Source organism: Triturus cristatus, chromosome 3_2, assembly GCF_964204655.1.
Source record: "Triturus cristatus chromosome 3_2, aTriCri1.1, whole genome shotgun sequence".
Taxonomy (NCBI): domain Eukaryota; kingdom Metazoa; phylum Chordata; class Amphibia; order Caudata; family Salamandridae; genus Triturus; species Triturus cristatus.
This window is the reverse complement of record NC_140584.1, coordinates 809,724,171-809,750,598: the sequence shown is the minus strand read 5'-3', so window position 1 is coordinate 809,750,598 and position 26,428 is coordinate 809,724,171. Positions and strand designations below refer to the sequence as shown.

At 46.5% G+C, this 26,428-nt stretch overlaps 1 protein-coding gene across 2 annotated transcripts in view; it reads left to right on the top strand.

Annotated features, from left to right (window-relative positions):
• NBEAL1 (neurobeachin like 1) overlaps positions 1-26,428 on the top strand; it is a 978,461-nt gene that overhangs the window by 731,331 nt on the left and 220,702 nt on the right. For both annotated transcript variants that reach the window (XM_085648956.1, XM_085648955.1), the window contains 3 exons: positions 3,541-3,642; positions 19,601-19,696; positions 20,112-20,236. In XM_085648956.1, the coding sequence (XP_085505082.1) occupies positions 3,541-3,642; positions 19,601-19,696; positions 20,112-20,236 (323 nt within the window). The remainder of the gene's footprint in view (positions 1-3,540; positions 3,643-19,600; positions 19,697-20,111; positions 20,237-26,428) is intronic.

The window sequence follows — 26,428 nt, the reverse complement described above, 5'->3', positions numbered from 1 at the left end:
CCACACACAGACAGCCACCCACGCATAGACCCACCTACAAAAAAAGTCACCCACACAGAGCCACACACATATAGAGCCTCCCACACACACACACAGCCACCCACACTTACACAGAGCCACACACACAAAGCCACACACACAGAGCCACACATACATACACAGAGCCACATACACATACACACACAGCCACACACACACACACATACATAGTAAACGGTTTAAATTTTTTATTTTATTTTAACTTTGTTGTGTTTTCTTCTGTTCCCAATAAATAAAAGCGCCAACATTAAAAGGTAAAAATAGAATATAAATATTTTACTATTCGTATGCGAAATGTTGAAATTGTATTTTGATAGGTAGGATGTGGTGGAAAAAAGGAAAAACATGTAAAATAAAGAGAATACCGTTGTATGATACTTCCTACGCGGTCAAGAATTAAGAACCCCATAGTATTTGAAAGTTCATCAAATTAAATAAAAAATCGATTCTACTCGTGCAGGCATGTGTAGATGGTATTGTCTCCATACAAACATGGTAACTAAATAACCAAAATTATTGAAAAATCAATATAACCCCGCAAAAAATCGCTTTGAGAAAATGACCCTTTGTTGTGTGTTAAAGCATCGCATATATGATTAAAGTCGGGATAATCCCTGAAAATGTTCCTTTGCACACATCTTGGGCGTCGTTTCTGCTTCTTCTCTGAACATTGTCAATTCCTAAGAAATTAGGGTTTCATGTCTCTGGGGTCAATGAAGGCAGCCCGTTTCTAAACGCTCTAAAATTGGCAGAAAAGGAAGCGAAGGCAGCAGACGATCACACATTGCGAGTGTCAACCGCGAACCAGAACGCAGAGCCCTGGTGGCAGACGCAGAACCCCGCCACTGGGCCTCGCCTGCCACATGATGTAGACGTGCACTGGGTGGAAGCGGTGCCATGGACCCTGGTACAAGCAGGGGCATGAGACCCCTCACCCCCGTTTTGGGTGGTAAAATGAGCCGTAGTTAAACACGCACAGAATAAGGAGATAGCGTGACTGAAAAGCACAAATGCACGAACGAATAAGCAATTACCAAATGAAAAGCGTGCCCTCCTCCAGGTACGTGGGTTCGTGCCGGCGCGAGACGGCAGGTAACGTGGCTCAGCCAAGGGTAACCGTGCATAGAAGAGTGAAACGGAGCCGACACACACCGCTTCTGCAATCCATCGACAGGCGTGGCCTGAGGCGCTGTTTTTTTGCCACCACGCCTCCTAGTCACCTTGGACGCTACGCCATGTGTCATCTCTGCTTCCTCAATGTTGAGGTCTCCACGGCGTGCTTTCCTTCCGCAAGCTGATTTATGCAGCAGGAACATTAACCCACTGAGGTATGCATGGCGAAATGTGCGATTGAGCGTAATGCCACTTGCAAAATGACTGAAACGCCTCGTGCAACTAATTCAAATGAGTGCGCATCACTTGTCCACATACGTGATGTTTATTGTCCATAGGAGTAACAGGCACCTCTGGTCCAAGGGCCTGGTGACATCACTGTTTGAAATGAGTGGCGTCGACGTCCAGGTGAGTGACATCACTGACCCAAACGAGTGGTATTACACTAATGTCTAGATGAGTAGCTATAAACAAAATAAATGTTTTTCCGTTTTTAATGAGTGACGTCTGTCCAGAGGAATCTGACATCAGCGGCCTACATTACGACATCGCTATTAAGTGAGTTACGTAACCGGCTCCAGTGGGTGACACCGAATGAGTGACTTTGCGGGTCAAAATAAATGACAACAACGGCTCCGCGCTCGTGACGCAGCTTATGCAAATTACGAAGATTTTTTTTTATCCAAATATGGGAAGCTGACCTAAATTGAGTGACTGGCTGAAATGCGCATTTTTTTCTTTCTGCATTTTTTATGCGAACTCGACCCTATGGTATTGGTAGGCGCGGGGAGATGAAGTAATTTACGCAGAATCACACGATGTTGAGCAAAGACTCCAACCTGGTTCCCCATACAGGGGAATAATGCACATACTTCTATGCATATCCACATATAGTTGTCGGGGGCACAACAATCATTCAAGGGAGTCGCCATGAAAACCACCGCCTTTCTCCGAGGCAAAGCAGAAATGCCTCGGAGAAACGCAGTGGCGTTTTCGGATTCGGGGGCGTGTCTCTTTTTCTCTCCTCTTGCCATTGGCTGGAGGAGAGAAAAACACGCCTAAAAAGGGCGTGGCTAAAAAGTGGAAAGAAGAGCACGGAACACGCCCCCGAATCTGAAAAAGACGGAGCCTATTTGGAGGGACGGCTCTCTCCTCCAATGGCTGGCCTCCGTTTAGGAAGCCAGCCAATGGAGGAGAGGCAAAAAGAGAGGCGGGCTAAATAGCCACTCTAAGAATCATAAGATCTCCGGACTTCCGGTTCTGCCTTCGGCAGACCGGACGGTCCCTCGACCTAAAAAACCCTTTGGCTGATTACCCAGTGTCTTCGTTGACACAGGAAGCCATCATGGTTATTGAGCTGGAACATGATTTCATTGCACACATTGAGGAAGAGAGGAATGATATATTTGTGTTTTACTTTGAAATGTTTCACTTTGAAATCTATCCTGTTTCCTTTGTTTCATGAATTTAGAAATAGGGATCGCGTTTATGTTCTGCAAATGTCTGTTTACAGTAAAACTAGGGTTTTTCATGTGTGCTATCCGAAGAGGGACAGCGATTTATGGGGTTTTGGGACTATTATTGTAAGGAAGCTCATGTTTGCTTTAATCAGTAAAAAGTATTGATTCCTAAAGAAGCAATACATTGTATTCCCTCCCAGCTTGCTCACTTACCATGTGCCCCCAGCCTGAAGCTCCCAAGACTTTTTATGACTTTCACCATTTAATTTGCAACATTTGCTGTGTGTAAACAAAGGAATAGGAATGATGTAGAAAAATAAGGGATCATATTCTTGGGTCTGGCCTAGTGGTAGCTTTAGCTGTTTCTCCAAAGTCATGTAATCAACTTGTTTCATAAGACAATACATGGGTGGGTCTATTGCACTGTGAGTGCTGGCATTTTTTACGATCACATATGCACATCTGCTTAAAATAAAGTGCAATTCAGTCCCCTGACTGGTCCCCCAATACTTTGACACTGCTTGGTATGTCCATTCTGTATTCTTATTTACTTGTTTTAGTCATCCTTGTGTGTTTAAACTATGTATTCAGAGTACAGTAGTTCAAAGCCAATAGTACCTTTTCCACAAACATTTTCATCTGAGCATCCATCTGCTATGTAGCACTAGTAATGCTCTAATAAAATCATATGCAATGGTAATTTATTTTTAAATGTAAATATTTTACTGCAAGCTTACGCTACCCTATTTAGGGGCAACATTTATTTTCTCTCTATGCCATATGCTTGTGTCAAAATATAACATAAAAATCAGTCGCACAAGCTTGCCAAGGCCAGACCTATAGGATTTGCAAATACTTGTTGTGTTTACATTTTATGAATGCTCAATCAGCTATAGGTTTTTGATTTATGAGATTACATTTGTTACAGGACAGAAACAGAATATACAGTCGAATCTTATCACTACGTCCTCCAAATCTTTATGGCACCAGGTCACCGCAGGAGCTACTAAAATCATCTGGGTTAACTCAGGTAGGTTTGTCTTTAGTTTTGTATATGCCAAATGCTTAGACTCAGAATTGAGGGGTTTGCTAGGTTAGTACCCGTGTGTCTTAAGGACACAAGTTTGCCTTCCCACTATTCTCTTTTCCGGTGGCGAGTTTCTTTGTGGTGGCTGAGTATACCCCTTTACTAGCTGAATAGTTGCAGCAGTTTTGCATGGCTGTTCAGTCCCCTTCATCAGTGTTGTCATGCACTGTCTTTTACCTATCTCTTCCACTTATTATCTGCGTCCAAAATAATTATCAATTGTGCAGTTACTGTAGCCACCCCCTCTTCTTGTAGAAAAGGCTCCAACAGTATGTTGTTCTGTGACCATTGACCATTGCATTTTTCTAGCCAGAACCTTCTCCCCCCTCCCATAAATTCAGCATCTGAAAAACTCGTGTTGGGTTTTTAGTTCCAGGTTGATTGAATAACCGTCATGTGTCCCTGTGTACAGAATCTTCCTTTATAAAATGATTGTTGTTTAAAATCTATTGTAGCCATTAAAATCGAACTGTGCAGACATTGGTTCAAGAATCAGCACTGTAAAACGCACACAAATATGTGTGCTCTATAAAAAATATCATAGTGTAATATGCCTTATCACTGTTTTTATATACTTTTATAATATTTGTGGTTTTATAAAAGTTCTGTAACAACTATATTCTAAATGGATTAATTCCACAGGGTTGGGGCATTTTCCGATTATGTACTGTCATTTTATTGCATGTTGTGTGCATTCATGATGAAGTGATTATAATATTGCATATATAGTTCCACTGCCACTCTCTGTTGTTAGTAAGCGCCCATGGAGCATATGAAATAAACTCAACCACACATACACAACTGCCTCCTGCTTGCTTTTTGCCCCATCTTCCTAAGAAAGACACACCACAACACCACTGTTCTTCAACAGTGGTGCCACACCTCATTGTTCTTCACGTCCCAAATCTTCTCATGGCAACTGCAGTCCAAAGTTAGTAGCATCGAACTTGTCATCTGTGGGGGCATGGCTAAGCGCCAGCAAAGATGGCCACTTAAGTGCGAGCTCCGCTGGAGCAAAGCCTAATTCCCCAGAAATCCGGCAATTCTCCTCAATGCAGCACTACGAAGAGTTTGGCAGATCCTGGTGAAAGTCTGCGGTACCGGATTCTGTGACCCGGAGGTTTGAGGACGCCTCCGTTGCCGCGGTGTGCCTGAGACGGGAGGACCACCAGCTATTACGTATGCAACGCCCCGGAGCTGGGGCCTGTGGCGGTGCTTGCCGTCGGGGGCGCGGCTGGCCCTTGGCGCCCCCCGCTGAACTAACGCTGAAGGGGACCGCGCGGCGAATCGCGGCCCCTGTGTGCACCGGAGGCTGAGGTTGGCGCTTTCGCACACGCGGAATGCACCAAAATGAAGCGGCGATCCGGGAGCCAATCAGCTGCACGCATCATTTACCCTGTGAGGCAGCCTGAACACAGGACCTGCGGGACAGCCTGCACCTGCGACCAGCGGGAGCGCCTGCCTACTGAGGGCAGACCTGGCCTCGGTGCCATCATTCGGCCCTAAGAACTACAGCATGAATATTGGGCGGTGAGGCAGAACCCAGAAGGTGGTGGTGGTGAGCATTGCCGGCTTGCTGCACGCCCCTGCAAGGACAGAAGGCAGCTGTGGCGTGAGGGCTCTGGTGGTTACTGATTGTGGACTGCGCCGCAAGACATCCGGACCCTATGTCCACGATCACCCCTAGCTGTGCCCCGGCGGCCCAGGACCCTACGGCCCAGTGTCGAAGTAGGAAAATGAGCCCCTTCATAAACAAGCCGTAGTGCGTCACAGCCGGGGATTGGTCTCCGCTGCCCCTTCTTCGGAGAACCGGGTACAGAGGGGGGAAAGAGTGTGTGGCGGCCTATGATGGGGTGAGGGTACTGAAGCTCACCCAGAAGAGTTCACTACTGGCTGCATTACGATCTAGCTGCACAGGCCTTCGTAAAGGGAGGGGGCCCAAGAAGAGCGAGTCTATTCTCCCTCTCTGCTGGCCGGAGTGTGGATCGGGAGCCGGTGGCGGAGGAGGAAGACCCGGGCGACACGCGTGTCTGACCGGGATGTGAAGGCCTGCCACTGAGGGCGGACACAACTCCTGCTGTGCGGCGGTGGGAACCGCAGAAGGGGGCTACGCAGATATATCAAGGAGGGACGAACCGGCCGGAAGAAATAGATTGCTACCCGCTTGCGGGACGTTAACGGGCAAGTGACGTAAGCTCACAGCATACCCTGGTTGCCGGCGGTTTTGACGAGGGGAACACAACATGAAACCTAAAGGGGTGGCGGCTGCCCAAACGAACAAGCTCGATAAATATGCAGTCCCGAGGTCAGCCCCTTCAGACTGAGGGGGCAACAGGGGAGCAACCAGTATCGGCGAAACCCTCCTTGGCTTCCATAATGGCGGCTATACAAAACCTAGGGACCACCCTTAAGACGAAAATCGATAGTGTCCATTGAAATGAATCTTTTGCGGGCTGATCTCAACAAAACTTCGGACAAGGCCAGTAGTAACGAGACGGATATCAGGGAGCTTCAGGCCTCCTCCAAGAAGCTTGAACAGAGGGTTAACGAACTGGTCCACCAACACCCTCAAGTAGCCCTGAAGCTCGAAGATCAGGAAGGGAGGGCCCGACGGAACAACATCCGCGTGGTGGGTGTTCCAGAAGGTTCGGAAGGGCCTAGTGTGGACCTATTTCTCGAGGATCTGATCCTTAACTGGCTGAAACCGAAACGGCTCTCTGCTATGTTCTCCGTTGAAAGGGCGCACCACGTGCCGATCCCCAAGCCGGAGCCCCGCCGCGAACCATTATCGCGAAAATCCTCAACTATAGGGATCGGGATGCCATCCTGCAAGCCGCCAGACAGATGGGAGACCTAAAATATGAAAATGCAATAGTCAGGCTTTTCCCAGATTTCACGCACAAGGTGCAACGGGAGCGACGATCATTTGATGGGTTGAAAGCGGTGCTTCCGGGTAAGGGCATCAAATACATGATGTTCTTCCCAGCAAAGCTCAAAGTAATTGATGGCAGGAAATCCCTCTTCTTCACCGCGCCTTCAGAGGTACAAGACTGGCTTGACAGAGGAGCATTGCAGACGTCGGCAAATGCGGCAGGGGACGACTGGAGAGATGCCCGGCCCAAGTCACTGGGACCCCTGGATGGCAGGTCTGATACGGACAGAACAAGTCAGCGCTCATGGTGATCGAGATCCCGCAGCCCGGATATGGATGGCGCTCAGAGACATTAGCGGAACAGCGTTGATCGGAGGGCTGCGTTCCCAGATGGCTGCAAACCGAACTGTAATGTATAATCTTTTCTACGATATCGGGGGGAAGGCTTGCCCAGGATGGTACTAACAGTGTGGGGGCTGCTTTCTCCATGCCCGGAAGGGAGTAAATTTACATGGGAAGGGCCAAAGACATCGTCTGACTAAGTACTGGCATTACACGGGCGGACTGCTCGACTGGCCACGGAACATTGAGAGACACATTCGATAGAGGATCGGGAAAGCGCTGCAGGGGAAATGGGAGCCTAATCGTAATGTGCATGCATATGTTTGCACAGTTATTGCAGATATGGGGAATGGCGCTCGAAATAGCATTCGGAGATGGCTACAAGGTGGGATAAAAGTTTGAAGATCCTTAGCTGGAACGTTAATGGGTTGGGAGACGAGCTTAAGCGAGGCATAGTACTCCAGTTTCTTAAACGGCACCTCCCAGGTATCGTCCTCTTGCAAGAAACTCACCTCATTGGTAACACGTGCCACGCACTTAACAGATGGGGTTATAAACTGGCTACACATGCAGGCTTCACCACGGGATCTCGCAGAGTGGGCATTTTGTGGCACCGTAACTTTCCAATGGTCATTGAACACTCAAAGACGGACCCGCTGGGCCGCTATGCGGTGCTCACGGGAAAGTGGGAAGGACGCACACTTAACTTAGTGACGATATATATCCCACCGGGTCTTCAAAATCAATCCTACCAGGACCTGAGTAAACTTCTCCTTTCCCTCCCCGAGGGGCAGCTTCTAATTGGGGGGGGGGGACTTCAACGCAGTGGTGTCGGGAGAACTGGATAGACACCCGCCTCGGAACATCGCGACGGGGCACATGTGGCTCTCCAATCTTTTGGAGGCATTTGGGCTAGTTGACCTTTGGCGCATGCGCCACCCAAATCTACGGCAGTACACATTCTTTTCAGGACCCCACCATACATTTTGCAGAATAGACTATCTCCTTACTCCTTTGCAGCACAACACTATGGTTCAAGAGATTAAGCACCTGGCACGGGGCATATCGGATCATTCCCTTTTGTGGAGGCACTTAACCATTGGGGAACAAAAAGTAGGAAGTGTGGCGCCCATAAACCCTTGGCTCTTACGCAATCCCGGGATTAAGAGGGAGATCACTCGCTCGATAGACCAATACTTCAGTGATAATGTTGGGACAGTGGACTCCCCTGCTATCCTTTGGGAAACATTTAAGTCTGTATTGAGAGGTGAAGCCCTCTCCAAAATTGCCGGCCAGCGTAAAGAAAGGGAGGCACAAATGCTTACCATCGAACACGATCTTCTCGCACTGGAAGGGCAAGCACAGGCGCACGGGACCCTAGAGGCTCATCATCAAATGCAGTTGAAAGCGGCTGAGTATAAGGACCTAGCTACTGAGGCCGCTAAAAACCTAACAAGAGACAGAGGAGGCCGACTCTATGATCAAGGGGACAAAGCGGGCAAATTAATTGCCTGGTTAGACAAAAAGCAGAAAACGCAGAGGGTGCTGGCTGAGCTTCAGACTGAGGGCCCCCCCCCCCCCTACTGAACCTCGGGAGATAATGAGCGAATTTGCCGCACATTTCAAAAGAGTATACAGCAGAGGGACGGAGCGATCGGAGAAGGACTCCTCCGCACTCTTAGCCGACATAAAGCTGCCCACACTTACTGAGGATGACCGAGAGACTTTGGACGGCGAACTCACCACCACCGAATTGGCAAAGGCTATTAATGACCTGCGGCCTGGGAAAGCCCTGGGCCCCAACGGCCTCCCTATTGAGTTGTACAAGCTCCAACCTGACTGCCTGGGCCTGCTCCTCAAAAATATGTTTGAAGATAGTAAAACTTTGGGGAGGCTATCGAGGGACCAACGTGTCGCCACCCTGGTGGCTATCCCTAAAGAAGGGAAACCTAGAGACCTGTGCCCCTTATACAGGCCAATATCGTTATTAAATGCGGAGCCCAAGATACTGGCGAAACTCCTTGCAAATAGGATTAAGCAAATAATCACCAAATTGATTCATCCAGACCAGTCGGGCTTCATGCCGCACCGTAACACAGCGCTCAATCTGCGACGGCTCCACGGCGTGATGGGTTGCTGCCACATGATTCAGGAAGATGCGGTCGTGGTATCGCTGGATGCCGCTATGGCATTCAACACGCTTGAATGGCCTTATATGATGGCGGTCCTTAGACGGTTGGGCTTCAGTCCTAATTTCATCGGGTGGGTGCGCCTCCTCTATACTGAGCCATTAGCCCATGTGGTTGTGAACAACAAGATCTCCGAGATGTTCGCACTGGAAAGGGGGACGCAACAGGGCTGCCCCCGCTCACCCTTGCTCTTCGCCCTCTGCTTGGAGCCTCTTGCGGCCTGGATAAGACAGGACCTCTCATTACGAGGGCTCAGATGGATGGATGGGTGGGAGGACCGGATCTCGCTATTTGCTGATGACATCCTATTGTATCTTGCCTCCCCCTCTAAATCCCTCAGAGTGGCCCTAGATATCTTTACTCGCTTTGGGAAAAACTCGGGGTAAAGCATTAACTGGGGGAAATCATTACAGTACGTATTACACGGCTCCCCTCCGTCCATCCCGCGTGACTGCCCAATCCAGATAGCCATGGAAGGGTTCAAGTACCTTGGAATTTTTATCTCCAGAGATGTGACGACCCGCTACGAAAGGAACCTCTTGCCACCTCTGCAAAGGTTCCAAAGGGACACGCCCATTTGGAAGACGCTCCCATGGTCACTGCTGGGTTGGGCAGCTCTATTTAGGATGATGGCGCTGCCGTGGTTTTTATGCGCACTCCAAAACTACCCTGATTTAGTCCCACATAAGTATTTTGCGACTACTGAGACCTGTTGTGGAGTGGTACGCCACGCATATCACTCCAAAAACTTACACTGGGGTGGTACGGCGGGGGTATAGCGCTTCCGGACATCCGTGAATACTACTGGGCAGCACACCTCTCGGCTATCAATCAGGGCACTTATAGGAGTGGGGATGATCCCGGGTATGGAATGGACAGGTGGCTCCTCCCCGGGGGGGAACTTTGAGGCCACACTTTACTCAAAACCTAACAAGTACCACCTCACAGGGCCTACAAAGCACTCTGTCCAACTTTGGCATATTGTGAGTCGGAAACTGGGATGGGCCGACAAACTCACATTGGCGACCCCGCTCTGGGTTTCCGAAAAGCTGGGCTCACTGGGTCGCACCAAAGGATTTCGTAATTGGGATTTGATAGGGATCTCCCATATAAGGGACTTGTGGGGACCTAACGGTATGGTGACCTTTGCCTCCCTACAGCAAACTTACGAATTGGCGCAAACAGAGTTCTTCCGGTACATGCAGATCAGACACTCGCTCCATTCAAACATTCCACCAGGAACAACGCTTGATGGTCACTTACCGTGGAGGGCTATCTTTCTAACATATAAAAAACTTATACACCACACCCCTGACCCATTACTTGCACTCAGGAGAAAATGGGAGACTGATGGTTTGGAGATTGATGATGAGGAATGGAGAGAGGCACTTTCATCCCCCAAAAAGGTGGCGATATCGGCAAAGCTGAGGTTGATACAGCTTAAAATATTACACTGTGTATACATCACAGGTACACGACTAGTGCTGATGGGGAGGAGTGAGGACGGGCTGTGTAGAAGACGGTGTGGGGACATTTCTTCACATAGTATGGGAATGCCCTCAAATACAAACATACTGGAGGCGGGTACACAATTGTATGAGTGCGGTCAGGGGGATAAAATTACGACCTGACGTTAAAAGGTGCCTCTTGAACAACTGGGAGCCCACGGACCTGTCTGTAAAAGGTAGAATGTGGGCAACACTTGGATAGGCAATTGCAAAACGAAATTTAGCACGCCTATGGGGAGCGGGAGCACCTCCAATGATTAGCGAATGGAAGGAGGACATGGACTGGTGCATGGGAGGCGGTTTGGTTAAAATGGAATGAATACCGTGGAAATTTGTGTGAACCTCCCATGCTCCCTTCCCTTGACGAACCATTAACACCGTAATGCTACTGTACTGATACCAGCTTGAGTACTACTATCCTTGAAGTGAAGTTTTTGTATTATAGTCTATGGATGCAACACTCTAAAATCTATACATGCAAATGTAAAATGACCAAGTTTATTTTTGTAAATAAAAAGAGTTATAAAAAAAAAAAGAACTTGTCATCTGTATTTTTCTATGCTTCCGTTACAGGTATCTCTCGCAATACATTGCTCCATCATGTCTTTATCAAAGTCAATGAACCTAGTTCTCAGTGCTAACCTATTTTCCTTCTTTATTTACTTATTCATAGCGACTAGTTGTAGTCTTTGGCAATTGATTGAAAATCAATTTATGTTGGGCAAATCATTCAATCTACGTTTGTCTGAAATGTATGTAATGTAATTTAATTGTATAATTCAAAGATGTAATTATGTGCAGAACCCCATTGCTCAACAGCTAGGTTCACACCATATAATACCAATAAATAGTTACAGATATATTTGTTAATTTAATGTTTAATGCACCAACAAATTGCTAAAACAGCGTTGCAGTCCATGAAGGGTAAGATAAATGCTTATTCTTTATTTCTTCTGTTTTGGGGATCTCGATCAGATTGATGCTGCATGATCGGAGGCTGCATTCCACTGTGTAATGAGGGGTCGAATTACGTAGCTGTAGAGAGTGTTGTCTCCTCTGAAGGATCTGAACGGCATGTTCATCTGAGAGCAAGAGCAATTTGTTTAATCGCTGGGGTGGCATGGTCCCACTGTTAAGCGTTTTAAGAACTTCAGAAGAGGGTGAAAGAAAGTGAGGGAGAAGTATATCCGGATTCTGGGATTCTTAGAAGGGAGCTACTGGGCCACACCACCACCTGGATATCCTCCCGAGTGACAAGTGGCGTTCCACAAATCCATCTTCCTTTACATTACATACACCACAGAGACTGGTGTTTCCCACAATAAGATCCATCCGTCTGGATAGGAGCATGCTCTTATTCACAAGTATTTCCAAATCTTTGCCTAGATACTGCATTGTGCGAGATGCTTAGTTCAGAGGTTGAGGCCTACATACGCTGATGTACATTAATTTGTTGGAGGCTCATATTTGTAAATTTTTGTCAAGAGACTTAAGACAGACTTCAGCCTTAACCAGGATGCAGCTTGGGATCACTGGGGAGGCTAGGAATTTGAATATTGAACAACAAAGGTTTGCAGAAGTTTCTGTTTAATTTCTAAAATAACCCCTGGAACTAAGGAATGCACATGTGGATTACATAGACAGTGGTGCATTCTATTTGGAATTTGTTGATTATGAGATTATGAATTTTTCAATGCTACAGTTGCATAATAAAATATAACGCATAATGATAGCCTTCGGTCTTGCAGTGAAATCTATGGAATACAATAGAATTTTTTTTATACAAAGAAGACAAGCATTGACTTCTCTCTGAAAGCAGCATTTGCCTTTTTAGGTCTCGCCTGAGCCAGTGCTTTAGCGCTGCTCTCGCGAGAGCTTTTGTAAAAGGGGGATTTGGAAGTGCAAACCAGTGCTTTCAGGCCGCCAACTACAGTGCATGTGCGCCGGACACGCGCACCATTTGGCAGCCTGCGTGATCATTTCGCGGCCGCTTTGATGTTCTCAGTGAGCCTCGCGGCCACTGAGAACATCAAAGCGGCCGCGAAATGATTACTTTCACTTTGCATAGCCAATAGGTCTCGCTTTTGGGACCTTATAAGTATTTAGTTATGCAACTATTGCATAGCTAAACACTTATAAGGTCCCAAAGGCGAGACCTATTAGCTATGCCAACGCTTGTGTTTATTGCAGGAGTTACTTTTCTTTAAATCACTTCGGTGACATTAGGGGTTCTTAACTTCTATTGTGAATGCGAGTTTATGTTGTCTGAAATATACCCTGAGCAGTTTCTTTGTGTACGTTCGGTTCAGACACTCTTGGGTTTTCCTGCATTGGCCATCTGTGTGCTCTTGCTTGTAGTGAATTTGCAAAGGAGTTGTAGTAACGACGACACTACAGGGACAACTGTCAGTGCAGGGGGTGTGTACGTTTGATGTAACCCATTTGGATCATGGGCACGGGCTGTCTACCAGAACGCTGTTTCACATCTTCCACAGTTTCTGCATTTCTCTTCTGCGTTGCCCCCTGCGAATGAAAGCAGCACACTGCCAAGCAGGTGCGATTCCTACTATAGTGGGCACTCCAGCGCGCTACTGGTCTGCCAACGCGCTTCGTAGCCTGATCAGGAGCCTGAACTGTTATTGAGATACAAACACTAGCCTACCACAATGCGTTGTTTAGAAAAGGCCAGCTCTAAACCGTCATGTACTAGAATGAATATCAGCTTTATGTTGATATGCCATTATACAGGGGACAGTATATCTAGTGCGAAGACACCTTGGTACACAGGGTGCTCCGGTGACGACGTTTGAACCTGAGGACACGGAGGGACTTGCTGAGTGTCTTGCAGCGGAACCTCATTCACACCGAGAAGTGCCCGAGCTCTCTCATTGAAAGTAAACGGCCGCAGAAAGAGACTCCCCCCAGCACGTGCCATCCGCGCAGGCACCCAGGACCTGCCAGCTTGAAGCATTGACTCTTCTGATGGCTGTCTGTCCGGCGTGCAGCGCCCCTACTCATTTTCGTCAGGAGGTTTATATAGTTCCTGAAGGAGGTGGTTTTTAGGTTACGGTTTGAACTTGAAATATTGTGTCGGAAGGTCGTAAGTAGCGAATACATAAACAAGCATTTGCAATGCAACAGGTCTCGCATTTACGTGAGTTTGAGCTGTTGGCATTGTAAATGACAATGCCTTTTATTTATTTTTTGGTTTTGAAACATAAATAAAACACATTGTCATTTACAATGCCAATAGCTTAAACTCGAGTAAATGTGAGACCTATTGCATTGCAAATGCTTGTTCTGTGTGCAAGCTAGAAATTGTGGATATGATCCACAGGATAGAGCGTAAAACATCTGACTGAAGCTAAATTTCACAAAACCTATGCTATCATAAAGAAATTTAAGAGTTGGACTGCCTGGAAGCTGCAATATATATAGTTGCAGATTCAATCACTGGAAGTCATAGGTAATGTAAAATGTCAATGAAAACCTACAGCTTTACATTAAATTGTAGTGTGTGAACAATCATGGAACATATTGGATTTTCTTCAAACATAGCTATTGGAGAACCCACTTTTAGAAGAAACCAACATAGCATACGTCCCCATATGCCTCCTATTGGAAATACAAGGGAACAGGCAGTGATGAGACACGATCGGAACAGATGGGACCCCATAATCATCGTGCGTTTGTGGGCTGTGGGTGACAATGCTACCATAGTGGAAGATTTAATTTGGCATCAGTAGTCACACATTCTGTTATTCCTGTTGGGCAGCAGATTACCACAGAAATAAAACACTGGCACTCATAAAGCATGAATTGCAGTAGAAAGGCTCTGTAACAAGTCTTTTGTTCCTTGAAAACCTAAAAGCTGTGAAACCTAAGGTGGGTAACGACATGCTTAGTTCTTGCTAGCTTTGGGAGACGGTACTTGTAAGAAAGAGCCCTCTTTTTGCATGGTCGCCCCCACTTTTTGTCAAACTGCTGATGTACTTTGACTGAGTGTGCCTTGGGTTCCTGCCAAAAAGAGGTACCCAGGGCCTATGTTCTTTCCCTAAACTGCATTGAGACAAAACTCAGTTGGTACTCTATGGCCACATGAGTCCCTTGTAAATGTTACCACAGGTATCAAGGGCAATGTGGCCTGGGAAGGTCTCTAAGGGCTGCAGCCCTTATTGTGCCACCCTTAGAGGCCCTGTACCTTTATACACACACACACACACACTGCCATTGCAGGCTGCGTGTTTTGGTGCAGAACAAATTGATCAGTTGACATGGCAGACATCCCTGTTTGCCATGCTTACAACCCACTGCCACCACACTGCTATCATCATATTTAACGAATAGATCGTTTGTTGTAGAAATGGATGGACTAGTCTCTAAATCCTTTAAATTGTCATGTGGAGTGCCACAGGGCTCTTCCCTCAGCCCCACTCTTTTCAATATATATGTGGCACCTTTGGCGGCCATAATTAGGAAATCTGGTTTTTCGGTGGTCTCCTACGCCGATGATACATTGGTAGTGGTCTCGGTGTCCAAAACATAGATGAGACAGCAGACCGTTTTAATACTTGCATGGTACAGATCAACACTTGGATGCAGAGAAACTGCCTCAAACTCATTGGGGGAAAAACAGAGGTGCTGTTATTAAGAGCTAAGACACCCTTTTGGTCCCCAAGATGGTGGCCGGCCGACCTAGATGAATGTCCGGTTCCAGTCACGAAGGTGAGGAACTTAGGGGTCATTATTGATGAAAGACTAACATTCGAATGTCAAATGAAGAAACTGGCCTCTGCCTTTTGGGGCATTTTGAAAATGATTAGGAAGATCCGTCCTTTTATTCCGTTGGATGCCTTGAAAACAGTGGTTGTTGCCTTGGCCTTATCACGACTGGATTATGCCAATGCCCTATATGTGGGTCTTCAAACACAGTTTTTAGTTAGACTCCAAAGGATGCAAAACGCTGCGGCTAGAATGATTTTAGACATTCCCAAATTTGAGTCGGTCTCTCTTCGATTGAAAGAACTACATTGGCTTCCAGTGGCCAAAAGAATTATTTTTAAGTCACAATGCCTAGCATTTAAGGCATTACATGGGAATGGATCACTGTATCTTAGAACACACCTTAAAAAATACATTCCAGTTAGGAACCTAAGGTCATCATAAGCATTTCTTCTATCAATACCCAGATATAAGCAAGCTCGATGGTGGGGTGTAGGAGCTTCTTTCTGGGAACAGCAAAAATCTGGAATACTCTACCTATGTCAATAAAAAACAGCAATTAATTAATGACATTCAGAGGGCTGCTGAAAATGAAATGGTTATTTAAGAATTAACACTCTCAAGTTTAGGTAATTTAAGCAAAATTGTGAGGATCTTTACTTGTTGATTATAGCGTCAAGACGCCATTGGGCATTCGTGCGCTTTATACGTTTTTAAATCAAATCAAATCACTGCCCTGGCATAGGTCAGCCACCCCACTAGCTGTCTGCACTATACTAGTGGTGAGGGTACAGGTGTATGAGTCCTGCCCCCCTACAGTATCTAAGCCAATTCATAGACATTGTAAGTGCAGTACTGCCGTTAAGAGTATATGGTACTGGGAGTTTGTCATTACAAACTCCACAGCACCATAATGGCATTACTGAAAATTGGGAAGTTTTGTATCAAACTTCTGAAAAACTACCTAACTCCAGTGTCCTGGCTGAGCGGTTGCTCACCAGCTGCCACAACCAGAAATGTTTCTGGACCCTTGGGTCGAGAGCCTGCTGCTCTCGGGGGTCTGTAACAATGTACATCCTGGGAAGAGGTGCCAAGCTTTCTCCCCAGGATGGACAGGGTCCACAAAGGGGAAGCTTCAAAGTCTTGCCGCCTTTGTGAGCTACCCCAGCCCTTTGCTGCATCCAGCAACTGGCTCCCACCGGTTCTGCCCCCCACTTTGTGCGGGAGAATCGGCAGGAAAACCAAGCGAGGAAGGGAGGTGCCAACCCCACCCCTCAGGTGCCAGAGGCGAGGTGAAGCACAACTCCCAGTCCCCGCCATCTTGCAGATGGGGGGGGGGGGGGGGACCCAGCCATCCAGAGAAAGGCATATGCCCCCCGCCCACTGGAGGGTGGCATAATAGTGGGTGTATCCACCCCATGGAAGGAACCCATTGGTGCCAACCTTCTTTACTTACCTGTAACGCCCCTAAATCTAGTATTTAGTGGCAACCCTGAACCTTGCCTCCTCAGACAAGAACCGACCAGAAGAAGAGAAGAAGAAGGACCGAAAAAGCCTTACTGAAACTAAGAAGAGGAGGACGCCCACTGACTTGGCCCCAGCCTTACCGGCCTGTCCGCACCTTGAACCTTCTCCAGCGCAATCCTGGTGTATCCTGCAGCCAGCAGCCTCAAGAACCCGAAGGACCTTCCCTGCCTTCCAAACCCAAGACTTTGTCTCCCGTGAACACCGGATTTGCTCACTCACAGACTTTGCCCCCAGCCAAAACCGTGAGTCTGCACCACTCTGCGTCTGATGCCCACGGCCTGTGTTCGAGTGGCCCAACACCACGAGGAGGTCTCCCCGGCGATCCTGACCTGAGATCTGGTGATCCCTGACCTGCCTCGAATCTCCAATCAACACCTGCAGCCCCTTTCTGGAGGATCCCCCTATCCATGACCGGAGTTGGTAAGAAAACCCGACGCCTAAAGAAACCCCTGCACCCGACGTCCCGCTGCTCTGGGGTGCCCAACCGACTGTGTCCCAGCATTCCCAAGCATCCCACCTCACCTCTCAAACTGGTGGTCACCTCCAGAAGATCTTCGTCCCCGAGCCTGCAGTTGTTGTGCAACCGGAGAATCCCCATTGAAATCAACAGGGCACCCGACGCCAAAACAGCTCCCTGCACCCAGCCGTCCCTACGCCACTGCAGGTGTACTTTGGCTGCTAGCTCGGATCCCCCTTTGCCCTGAGCTTGACACCAGGAGCTTTGCTCCCACAACCTTGTGGCCTGCTCATGAGCAGTTACCAACCGGAGAACCCCTATCCCCCACTAGATAACATTGGGCCTCAGCACCCTGCACCCGGCCGCCCTAGTGCCGCTGATGGTGCTTTGAGAGTGCATCCTCGACCCTGGGGGAACCCTGGTTCTAACCCCAAAATACCAACTCCCACAACCTTGTACTTACCTGCAAACCGATAACTTCATTTCCTCCCATAGGATTGCATTGACTGTTTTCCTGGAAAATTCTTTTAAGTGTGTAGTTGGTTTGTATGACACACTGAAAAACTGCAAATGTACAAAAACTGATTTACTTACCTTTTCTCTAGGGTATGTCCAAGGGTGATATCTAGGCATAACACACTGAGTAGAAAAAGTAATCTAAATAGTAACGTACAAAGTAATCTGTAAATGTACTGAAAAGTAATGTTGAAATATTGACTTGCCTGTAATTCAACCAACTGCATTTGAACCTGCATTCAGCTGTAAAACATTGGATAAGATTTGCAAAGTATTATTTCACTTACCTGCCGTAGGCTTGGCTTGGTTCTAGAAATAAAATAACCTAATAATTTTTATATACAAACAAATTGGTCTGAGTTCAGTCTTTGAGTGTGTGACATCATTTGATGCCTGAGTGTGTACAACAAATGCTTAACACTACCCTCTGATAAAGCTTTACTGCTCGCCCACACTACCACAAATAGAGAGTAAGGTGCTATCTACTCTTACCTCTGCCTACCTTTGTGGTTCCCCTGGACTCTGTGCACAGTATATACCTCGTTTTGGTATAGTATATACAGATTCAGCTTCCTACAGTACTAAAGAAGTACTGCTACATCATCATTGGAAGATCCATAATTGTGGTTTAGGCCTTATTCACATAAATGCATTTTATGTTCGGTGAAAACATTTGTAAAAGGTTTATTTTATGGAGCTTAATCCATGAAGTAAGTCATGGAGTGAAGATTAATTTCGTAAAAGTATTAGGCCAGTATCAAGTAGTCTTTTGCATTGGGACACTGAAGTGATTATGGGCATCCTAAGAGGGTCCTTGGCAACACACATGCTATTGTCTAGGGATCAGATTGAGTAGTTTTGTGAAGTCAATCTCTTCATGTAATTCACAGGTAATGTTACATTTTGTCAGCATTCGAAGCTTGCTGACACATTTTTCCCTAGGCTGCTTATAGAACTTGGGCTTTCTAAATAAAAACTTAGTTTAATTGTAGTCGGAAATGTGATTAGGTTATTAAGGGGGTCGATCTTTTTATGGTCCCTCCGATCTATCCAGTTGTTGTGTGAAACGGGCCAGCAAGCTCCAAATGCTGAAAAAGTTCTAACATTAACCTTTGAATATAATGGACTGGTTACCTTCACACAATAACATATAAAGAATGTATTATTGTTAACTTTGCTTTTTATAACTGAAATACAAAGAATGGTCCCAAATAATAGGGCATTGAGGCCCATGACATTGGTGTTACAAGTACTTGTCAAAACCTCACCAAGAACGAATTTTGCTATGTGCACAAGCTGTGCAGAGCTCTTAAAATAACAGAGCGAGAGAGAAAGTTACATACACATTGCTGATGAAAGAATCAAAAACACAACACCATGACTCCTGAGGAGAAACACCGATTCCCTCATTCCCTTCCAAATGTGCCCTGATGCCTGAAATTAACCATTACACCACACTGTCAATTAAATTAAATTAAATACATTTCCCAAGAACACAGATTGATAGCTGCTGCATCAGCCTGTTGCACCTTTGTTTAGACTAGTATCTTTTCTCACTCGCATCTATCTACTGAGCAGCTTGACCTCCACTTCGAGAAATTCAGTCTAGTAGGATGGTTCCCAATTAAGCTCTGTCCAATTTTCTAGGCTATTTCCTTTTTCTGTAATTGTGAATCACTTAAATACCTGCCAGGCTTTGTGTTGACCAAAATATCCTATTGTTGTGGAATGTGTTGTTTAATGTTGTTTTTTTTGTTTTTTTTTATAGAAATGGGTGAACAGGGAGATTTCGAACTTCGACTATCTTATTCAGTTGAACACAATAGCTGGGAGGACATATAATGACCTTGCACAATATCCAGTGGTAATTTGTTTCTTTTGTCATATTTGGAACTATATCAGCCTCAATTCTCTATCAGTGAGCAGGTTGCAGATGGGAAGTGATAAATAAACTAGTGAACAGTAATAAAACTGATCTACTACATGTATACTTTGACTAAGTATTATTTTGCCTAATTATACTCTCCATAAATTACCCATTGTATTCACTTTTAATTTGATTCATATTGGTGCTTCACTAAAATGTCCACAATGAGGAATACAAATACAATGAAAAATACAAAATGTGTGAGTGTTTGGGCTGAGAAGTTGGTTTCTCACAGAAACGAATGGGAGGTGAGATATATTACACATGGAGGAAATGTGAAGCTCTGCAGGGAACATAGAACTACATGTGACCGTATAATGTAATTTAGTATAATTTTGTTTGTGTTTTTCAGTTTCCCTGGGTGTTGCGAGATTATACTTCTGATGAGTTGGACCTTAATAACCCAGCAGTTTTTAGAGACTTCTCCAGACCCATTGGAGTAGTTAACGAGAAGAATGCTATAACTGTGAAAGAAAAGTAGGTTGATTTTCTCCTGTTTTGAATTTTTTAGGTTTGATAGTGAACCATTTGCCACTCACTAATATTTAGAAATATACAGAAGACACAGACTCTGTTTCAAGATGAACATGAACATAAAAGTGCAACTCCCTTTCATATGCCTATCTTTTCTGCCTTTTGTAACATTTTAGCTTCTCTAAACCCTGCCCTGCATGTTGATAATTTCAGCCCTGTGAAGTGTAGTATGGATATCTCTTTCCTGGTGGAACACTTAAGAAAAAAAAATATGCTTAACTCTATTGCAACATATTTTTCGATTACAATTTGGCACCGCTCCATTACAAACAAATTAACATTTCCAGTCTCCATAATTTCCGCATACTATTAGTTCTCTTCCAATTACTGGAGAAGCTTCAAAATTCATTGATGATAATATTTGATTATGTATTTATCAGTGTAATTTCCATTCAATGGCAGAACTGAGATGGTGATAATTTATGCGGTTGAAGATGTCCTATACATCATGGATGACTGTGATGTTTATTCTAGATTTTTCAGCAGTGTTTGTTATGCTTAACCATGGTACATTGTTGTCCATTTTTCTCCTTGATGGGCTTTGATTGTCCAGAGGTGGTGCTGTTTTCTTCTTTTCTATCTACAAAACCAGAACATTCATCCAGTCCAGCGACATGTGGCATGTAGAAAAATCTGTGTTCACACACTTGCTCTTGGGGAGGTGAGCAGCAGCCACACATTCCCTTTCACCTGTTCTCTTAACAGACAAAGTTGCAAGTCCAAGTGTATCAGCTGAAGGCATCCAGAGGAGTATACCTTAGTAAATATTTCAAATTTCATTCATCCTCAGAAATTTCTAGGCGTGGATGAATGCAAATCTGCTCTATCTGAACATTGTGAAGACTAAGTTCCTGACTCTGGGTTTCCCCAGAGCATTACTTATGAGTACCTTGGTAATTTCTATGGAGGTAAAGCTGCTTGAAAATGCTGCAGGTGAACAGAAGGAGGATAGCATAAGAGGGAAGAAGTCAAAATGAAGATGAAAGAGGAAAACTATGCTGTGTCAAGTTGCTTAGTACATATTCACTGTAGCCTCATTAATTTTTAGATGTGTCCCTCTGGAGAAGAACTGAAGAGAAGGTGGTGAGGATGGAAATGATCTTGCGGAAGACAGAAATCATTCAAAATAAGGGAAACTATAGAATTATTAAAGTGAGAAAATGTATTGAAAGAGCAAGGTTATTGCTGATTTTAAAAAACAAAGGAGATATCCTTCATAAAATGGAGCATAATTTAAGGTGAATATGCTTCCCCGCTGTCCTGTACTCTTTTTGCATCCTCCTTTTCCCCTCACACAAGCAACTGCAGAATCTTCCTTGTTCAGTTGACTATGCCTTAAAAGTTACACCGTGTAACATATTCTCATGCATCTGGAAATAGAAGTTCTCCATTATTCAGTATGTTTTAGATCCATGTATTGATTCATATTCTTATTTGAATAGTCCACTAAGGAAGGTTATGATTCATTATTAGGCAGTGAGTTATTTTTTTTTTAGGCAGCATACTTGGTATTACTGGATACCCATCTGAAGAAGGGTTCCTATTATCTCTATATGAAAACAAAGAGGACATGGGTGTCTAACTGTTTCAAAAGTGTTTTTAAGGCTAAATTGATCTTCTTCTCTTTGAACTCTAGCATCGGTTAAAGTGATATTATATTTAGATTTGAAATGAGTCATGAACTAACTTTAAAGCAAAAACCACTGAAATACTACAGTTTAGAGAACCAACTAGAGCTTGCGCCTCATCACTGATGAGATAACATATATTTAAATAACAACATTTTTGATATTAATGAGATCAAACAATGGTTCTGATAGTGAGCTTTAGGCTACAGACTTTGTGAACGAGGAGTACTTCAACAACCTAAATCGATAGTTGGAGTCTTATAAATTTGTCGGAAAGCTTTCAAAAAATGCAAAATAAATTGGATATTTAAAAAGTAAAGCACTTTTGATGGATCATTGTCTATAACTTGTATTTATCCAATTTATGGGTGCATGGGGATAGGTCACTTGCTGAGAGCTGACTGCTGAACATTATTGAACAATAGACCCTTTGGTCAATCTTTTCTGTGGAGGGCTGAAGGCTGAGCAAGTAGAGTGTTAGGTGGTCATGGTGGAGTGGGCACCGGGCTTGGCCACAGGCGACGCCTTGTGGACATGCACGGAGAAGTTTGGCTTCATACAGAAAGTATGGCACAGAGTTTGGACAAAGGGCAAGGCCACTATCCAATCCTTATTGTATGTTGGCGCCACACCAGGCCTTGCTAACAACCTTCACTTTGTATGTCCATAGTCTGTTCATTTGTTTGGTAAAGTAACGGGGTCCCTGCTAAACTGATACAAAGCCCAGGCAGGGAATACACTTTTTGGAAAAAAAGGAAAACACCGGGCACAGTGTGCATTACATGTAGATCAATTATCAACTCCAAATTCAACAAAGGTACTGATGACTATACACTGTAAATACATACATTTATAAAAAAGAGAACTAGAGAGAGCTAAATGCGAGGTTCTTTAATTTATTTTTGTGTAATATACAAATAATTTTTTCTTATTTTTAAATAAGTCAATATGTCTATGAACATATCTAATAATGACAGTCAATAAATAGGCATAATAATAGTATACACATGTAACATATTCCTCAAGGTTCATAATACAGTTATATACAAATGCCAATGACATCAAATAGAGTACTTTGATACATACAATTGTATAGCTCTTAGTTATTCATTCTCTAGACTAAATCATAATGATGAATACTGAGCAAATTTAAAAAACAATTTGTACATATCCAAACATTGTTCTTTCTCAACGCGTTTCGGCTAAGCCTTCGTCAGGAACCCGCTCAAGGGTGTATACTATATGCAAGAAATAGTTTAAGAATTAAAAAAACAATGTTAAAATAAGGAGTCAACATATCTATTTAGAAATCTACAAATTTTACCATCAACATACAAATAATTAATACAAAAGATCCAGTTTAAGGTTTCCACACTCACACGAGGCAGCCACTTGTATATAAAAAAACATCTAAAAAAGCCAATTGAATTTTAAGATTGTATCACGGCTATAAGAGTCGCAGCTAACTCTAAATTACTACTTGTTCTAGAATCAAGCATAATTGAACATGATTAAACTCTCAATCTCTGCGCCTACCTCTTAAATATCTCGCTCTAAATGTTGTCAAATGGACACGGGTACATTAAATCTCAGTCAAAATTCCGAATTGACGCGTGGCCTGGCGGCACCGGCGATGGCCGCAAACTAGCGGAGCTCCGGGAGCGGTGTAAGCTCCCCCGATGATCCGAGCTACCATCCGTGCAATTATCCGGCCCCCTGACGTGTAGCCATACCGGAGGGTGAGAGGCACCGAATGATCCGACCCCGAGGCCGCCCTCTGCCCGGAAACGCTGCTGGCGCCGAGGGAAAGGCGGCGGCCTAGGTGCGAGCCTGCAGCCGGGACCTCAATTTGTAATCTGACCTGGCCGTTGGCGGTACAGCCCTGCGGCGGGGGTGCGACGCGAGCCCCCTGGATCCCTGTGAGTGACAGCGGGAGCGGAGAGGAGAAAGCGGGTGCGCGGCCCAACGTCGGGGCATCGGCTGCTCGCACCTGATCGGTGAGGAAGGCTGGGGTGCGGCGGAGGAGTCCTGCGTCGATTCCGGCGCTAGCTGAACTCGTGGGCAGACGCGTGCTGGGACCGGGCCACACAGTGAGTTCCCCGAGTGTGCACGGCAGGAGAGGCTCCCGCGCGGCTGGCTATGGATGGGGGGCGCACCTGCAGCCTCGATAACGCTGTGGCCCCTCGGGACTGTGCCGCGCCGGTTGCCCGATCTAGACGCCCCTTGTGGATCGGCTCTGGGGGAGCCCTCGAGGGCTGTCGGCGCTGTTGGGCCCGGAGGGGTCTTACTGGCAGCCTCGCTGGATTGGAGGAGGCTCAGGAGGCCCAGAACCGACGACCGTCGGCCTGCGTGGGCCCCGTGGAACGAGTGGGCAGGCAGGCCATCTATACGCTGCACCGCCCGCGGCCCCGCTCGCAGTTGTGCTGGGAGACCACTAGACCCTGCCTGTCGCTGCGGGTGAGAGACGGCGGTGTCGTCGGACCCCTTCGCCCGGCTGTTGCCTGTCCGACAGGGAAAACCGACAGGCCGCGCTTGGCGTCAGGTCAGGCGGCAGGCGGCGGAGATTACCTGTCTGGACTGGTCGGACTGGGAGGCGATGGGGGGTAAGGGCCAACGGACGACCGCGCAGGCAAAACTCGACAAATACGCGTTCGCCAAAGACTCGAGGGGCCCGCCGGAACGCGAAGAGCTGTCGGGGGAGGCCTTGGACTCCGGAGCAGCACCCAAGGTGACCTTGGAGGATATCATGGCGGCCCTTACTAACGTGCAGACCACGGCGGGGTCGATCTCCACAGATGTTTCCCTCCTGCGAGCGGATTTTTCAAAAATGACCGACAGGGTGAAAGAAGTGTAAAAGGTGACAAAATCCCTCACTGTGGACACTGCCTCACTGCTTCAGAGGGTCGGTCGTTTGGAGGCGGATAACATGCTCATGGCGTCAAAATTGGACGATCAGGAGGGGCACTCCCGACGGAACAACGTCCGAATTACCGGGGTTCCCGAGAACGAAGGGGGCCCCGCCATGGACCTCTATGTTGAAGAACTCATACAATCCAAGCTTCAGCCCCGCGGACTGTCCACCCTCTTCTCGGTGGAGCGGGCGCACAGAGTGCCGGGAGGCAGGCCCCAGCCCGGAGCGCCCCCTAGGCCAATTGTGGCCCGTATCTTTAATTTTAGGGACCGCGACGCTATACTGCAGGCAGCGCGGGTGGAGCCGCCCTTGCGCATTCAAAATTCCCTGATCTCCTTTTTCCCGGACTATACAGCGGCGGTGGCCAAGCGGCGCAGAAGTTTTATAGAGGTTAAAAAAGAACTTCGCCGCAAGGAACTTTCATACTCGATGCTGTTTCCGGCTAAATTGAGAGTGGTGGCACAGGGCAAGACATGGTTCTTTGAAACGCCAGAGGAGGCCCACGACTGGCTCGAGGGCTGGCGGCCTGTGGGTGGTACCGACAGATCGAAGAGGCGGCAGCGACAAGACACAGAATTGAACGGGAATTCCCAGCCGTGTCGGCAGGAGGGGACGGAGCCGGGCCCCACGGGTCCAGACTCGGATGACTGAACTGTTGGCGCCTGCCATGCGACCGGCGACATGAGGAGGAGGAGATGCACCCACCGCAATAGGGGACAAAATGAGTGGCACGGGGACTGTTCATTATGGGGCTCCTTGCTTACGAGAGATGCTTCCAGTACGAGTAACAAAGGGAATCGGATGGTGCATAGTTTGAATGGTTACGAGACAGTGTGGAGGCTGGGGGAGCGGTGCCGGCTCTCGGATTTCCTTCCCTCTACACGCAAGTACTGTTGATGGGATCAAAGCACTCTGCTATGTTGGGGTGGCGGGTAGTTCGGGATCCGTCTGGCAGGGAAGCAGGGAGGGGGGCGAGGGTTTTCGTTCCAGAGTTGTTGGACTTTTATGTTTTCTTTTTTAGTTTTTTGGTTCGTCAGTCACCTTCAGTGGGTCATGGGAACTTACATACGCAAGACACGTTCATCGACTAAGACTATAACAAACAGGGTAGATACAGTACAGGATTTGATCCTGACACGGGTCGACTCACACATGATTAGCAACCATTCTGATGACAACTACGGTTCTGCAACGGGCTGATTGCCAGACCCCCGGGTGGCCCATTGACGGTGCTGTCGTGGAATGTGAATGGCCTGGGCAATAAAATTAAACGGGGCTTATTACTACAATACCTTAAGAGGCATACTCCGTCAGTGGTTCTCCTACAGGAGACCCATTTAGTGGGAACGGCCGTTAAGGCACTCGATAGATGGGGTTTTACAATGATAGCGCATTCAGAGTTTACCGCTGGCTCCAGGGGCGCTGGGATCCTCATCCGGAAAAGTTCCCCCCTGGTGGTGAAAGGGAAGTGGGCAGATGACCAGGGACGCTTTGCAGCGATGGCCGGGCAGTGGGAGGGGCGCAGCTTTAATTTTGTCACAGTATACACCCCTCCGGCATTGCACTCGCTTGCTTTCCCGGCTCTGGGGAGTTTTC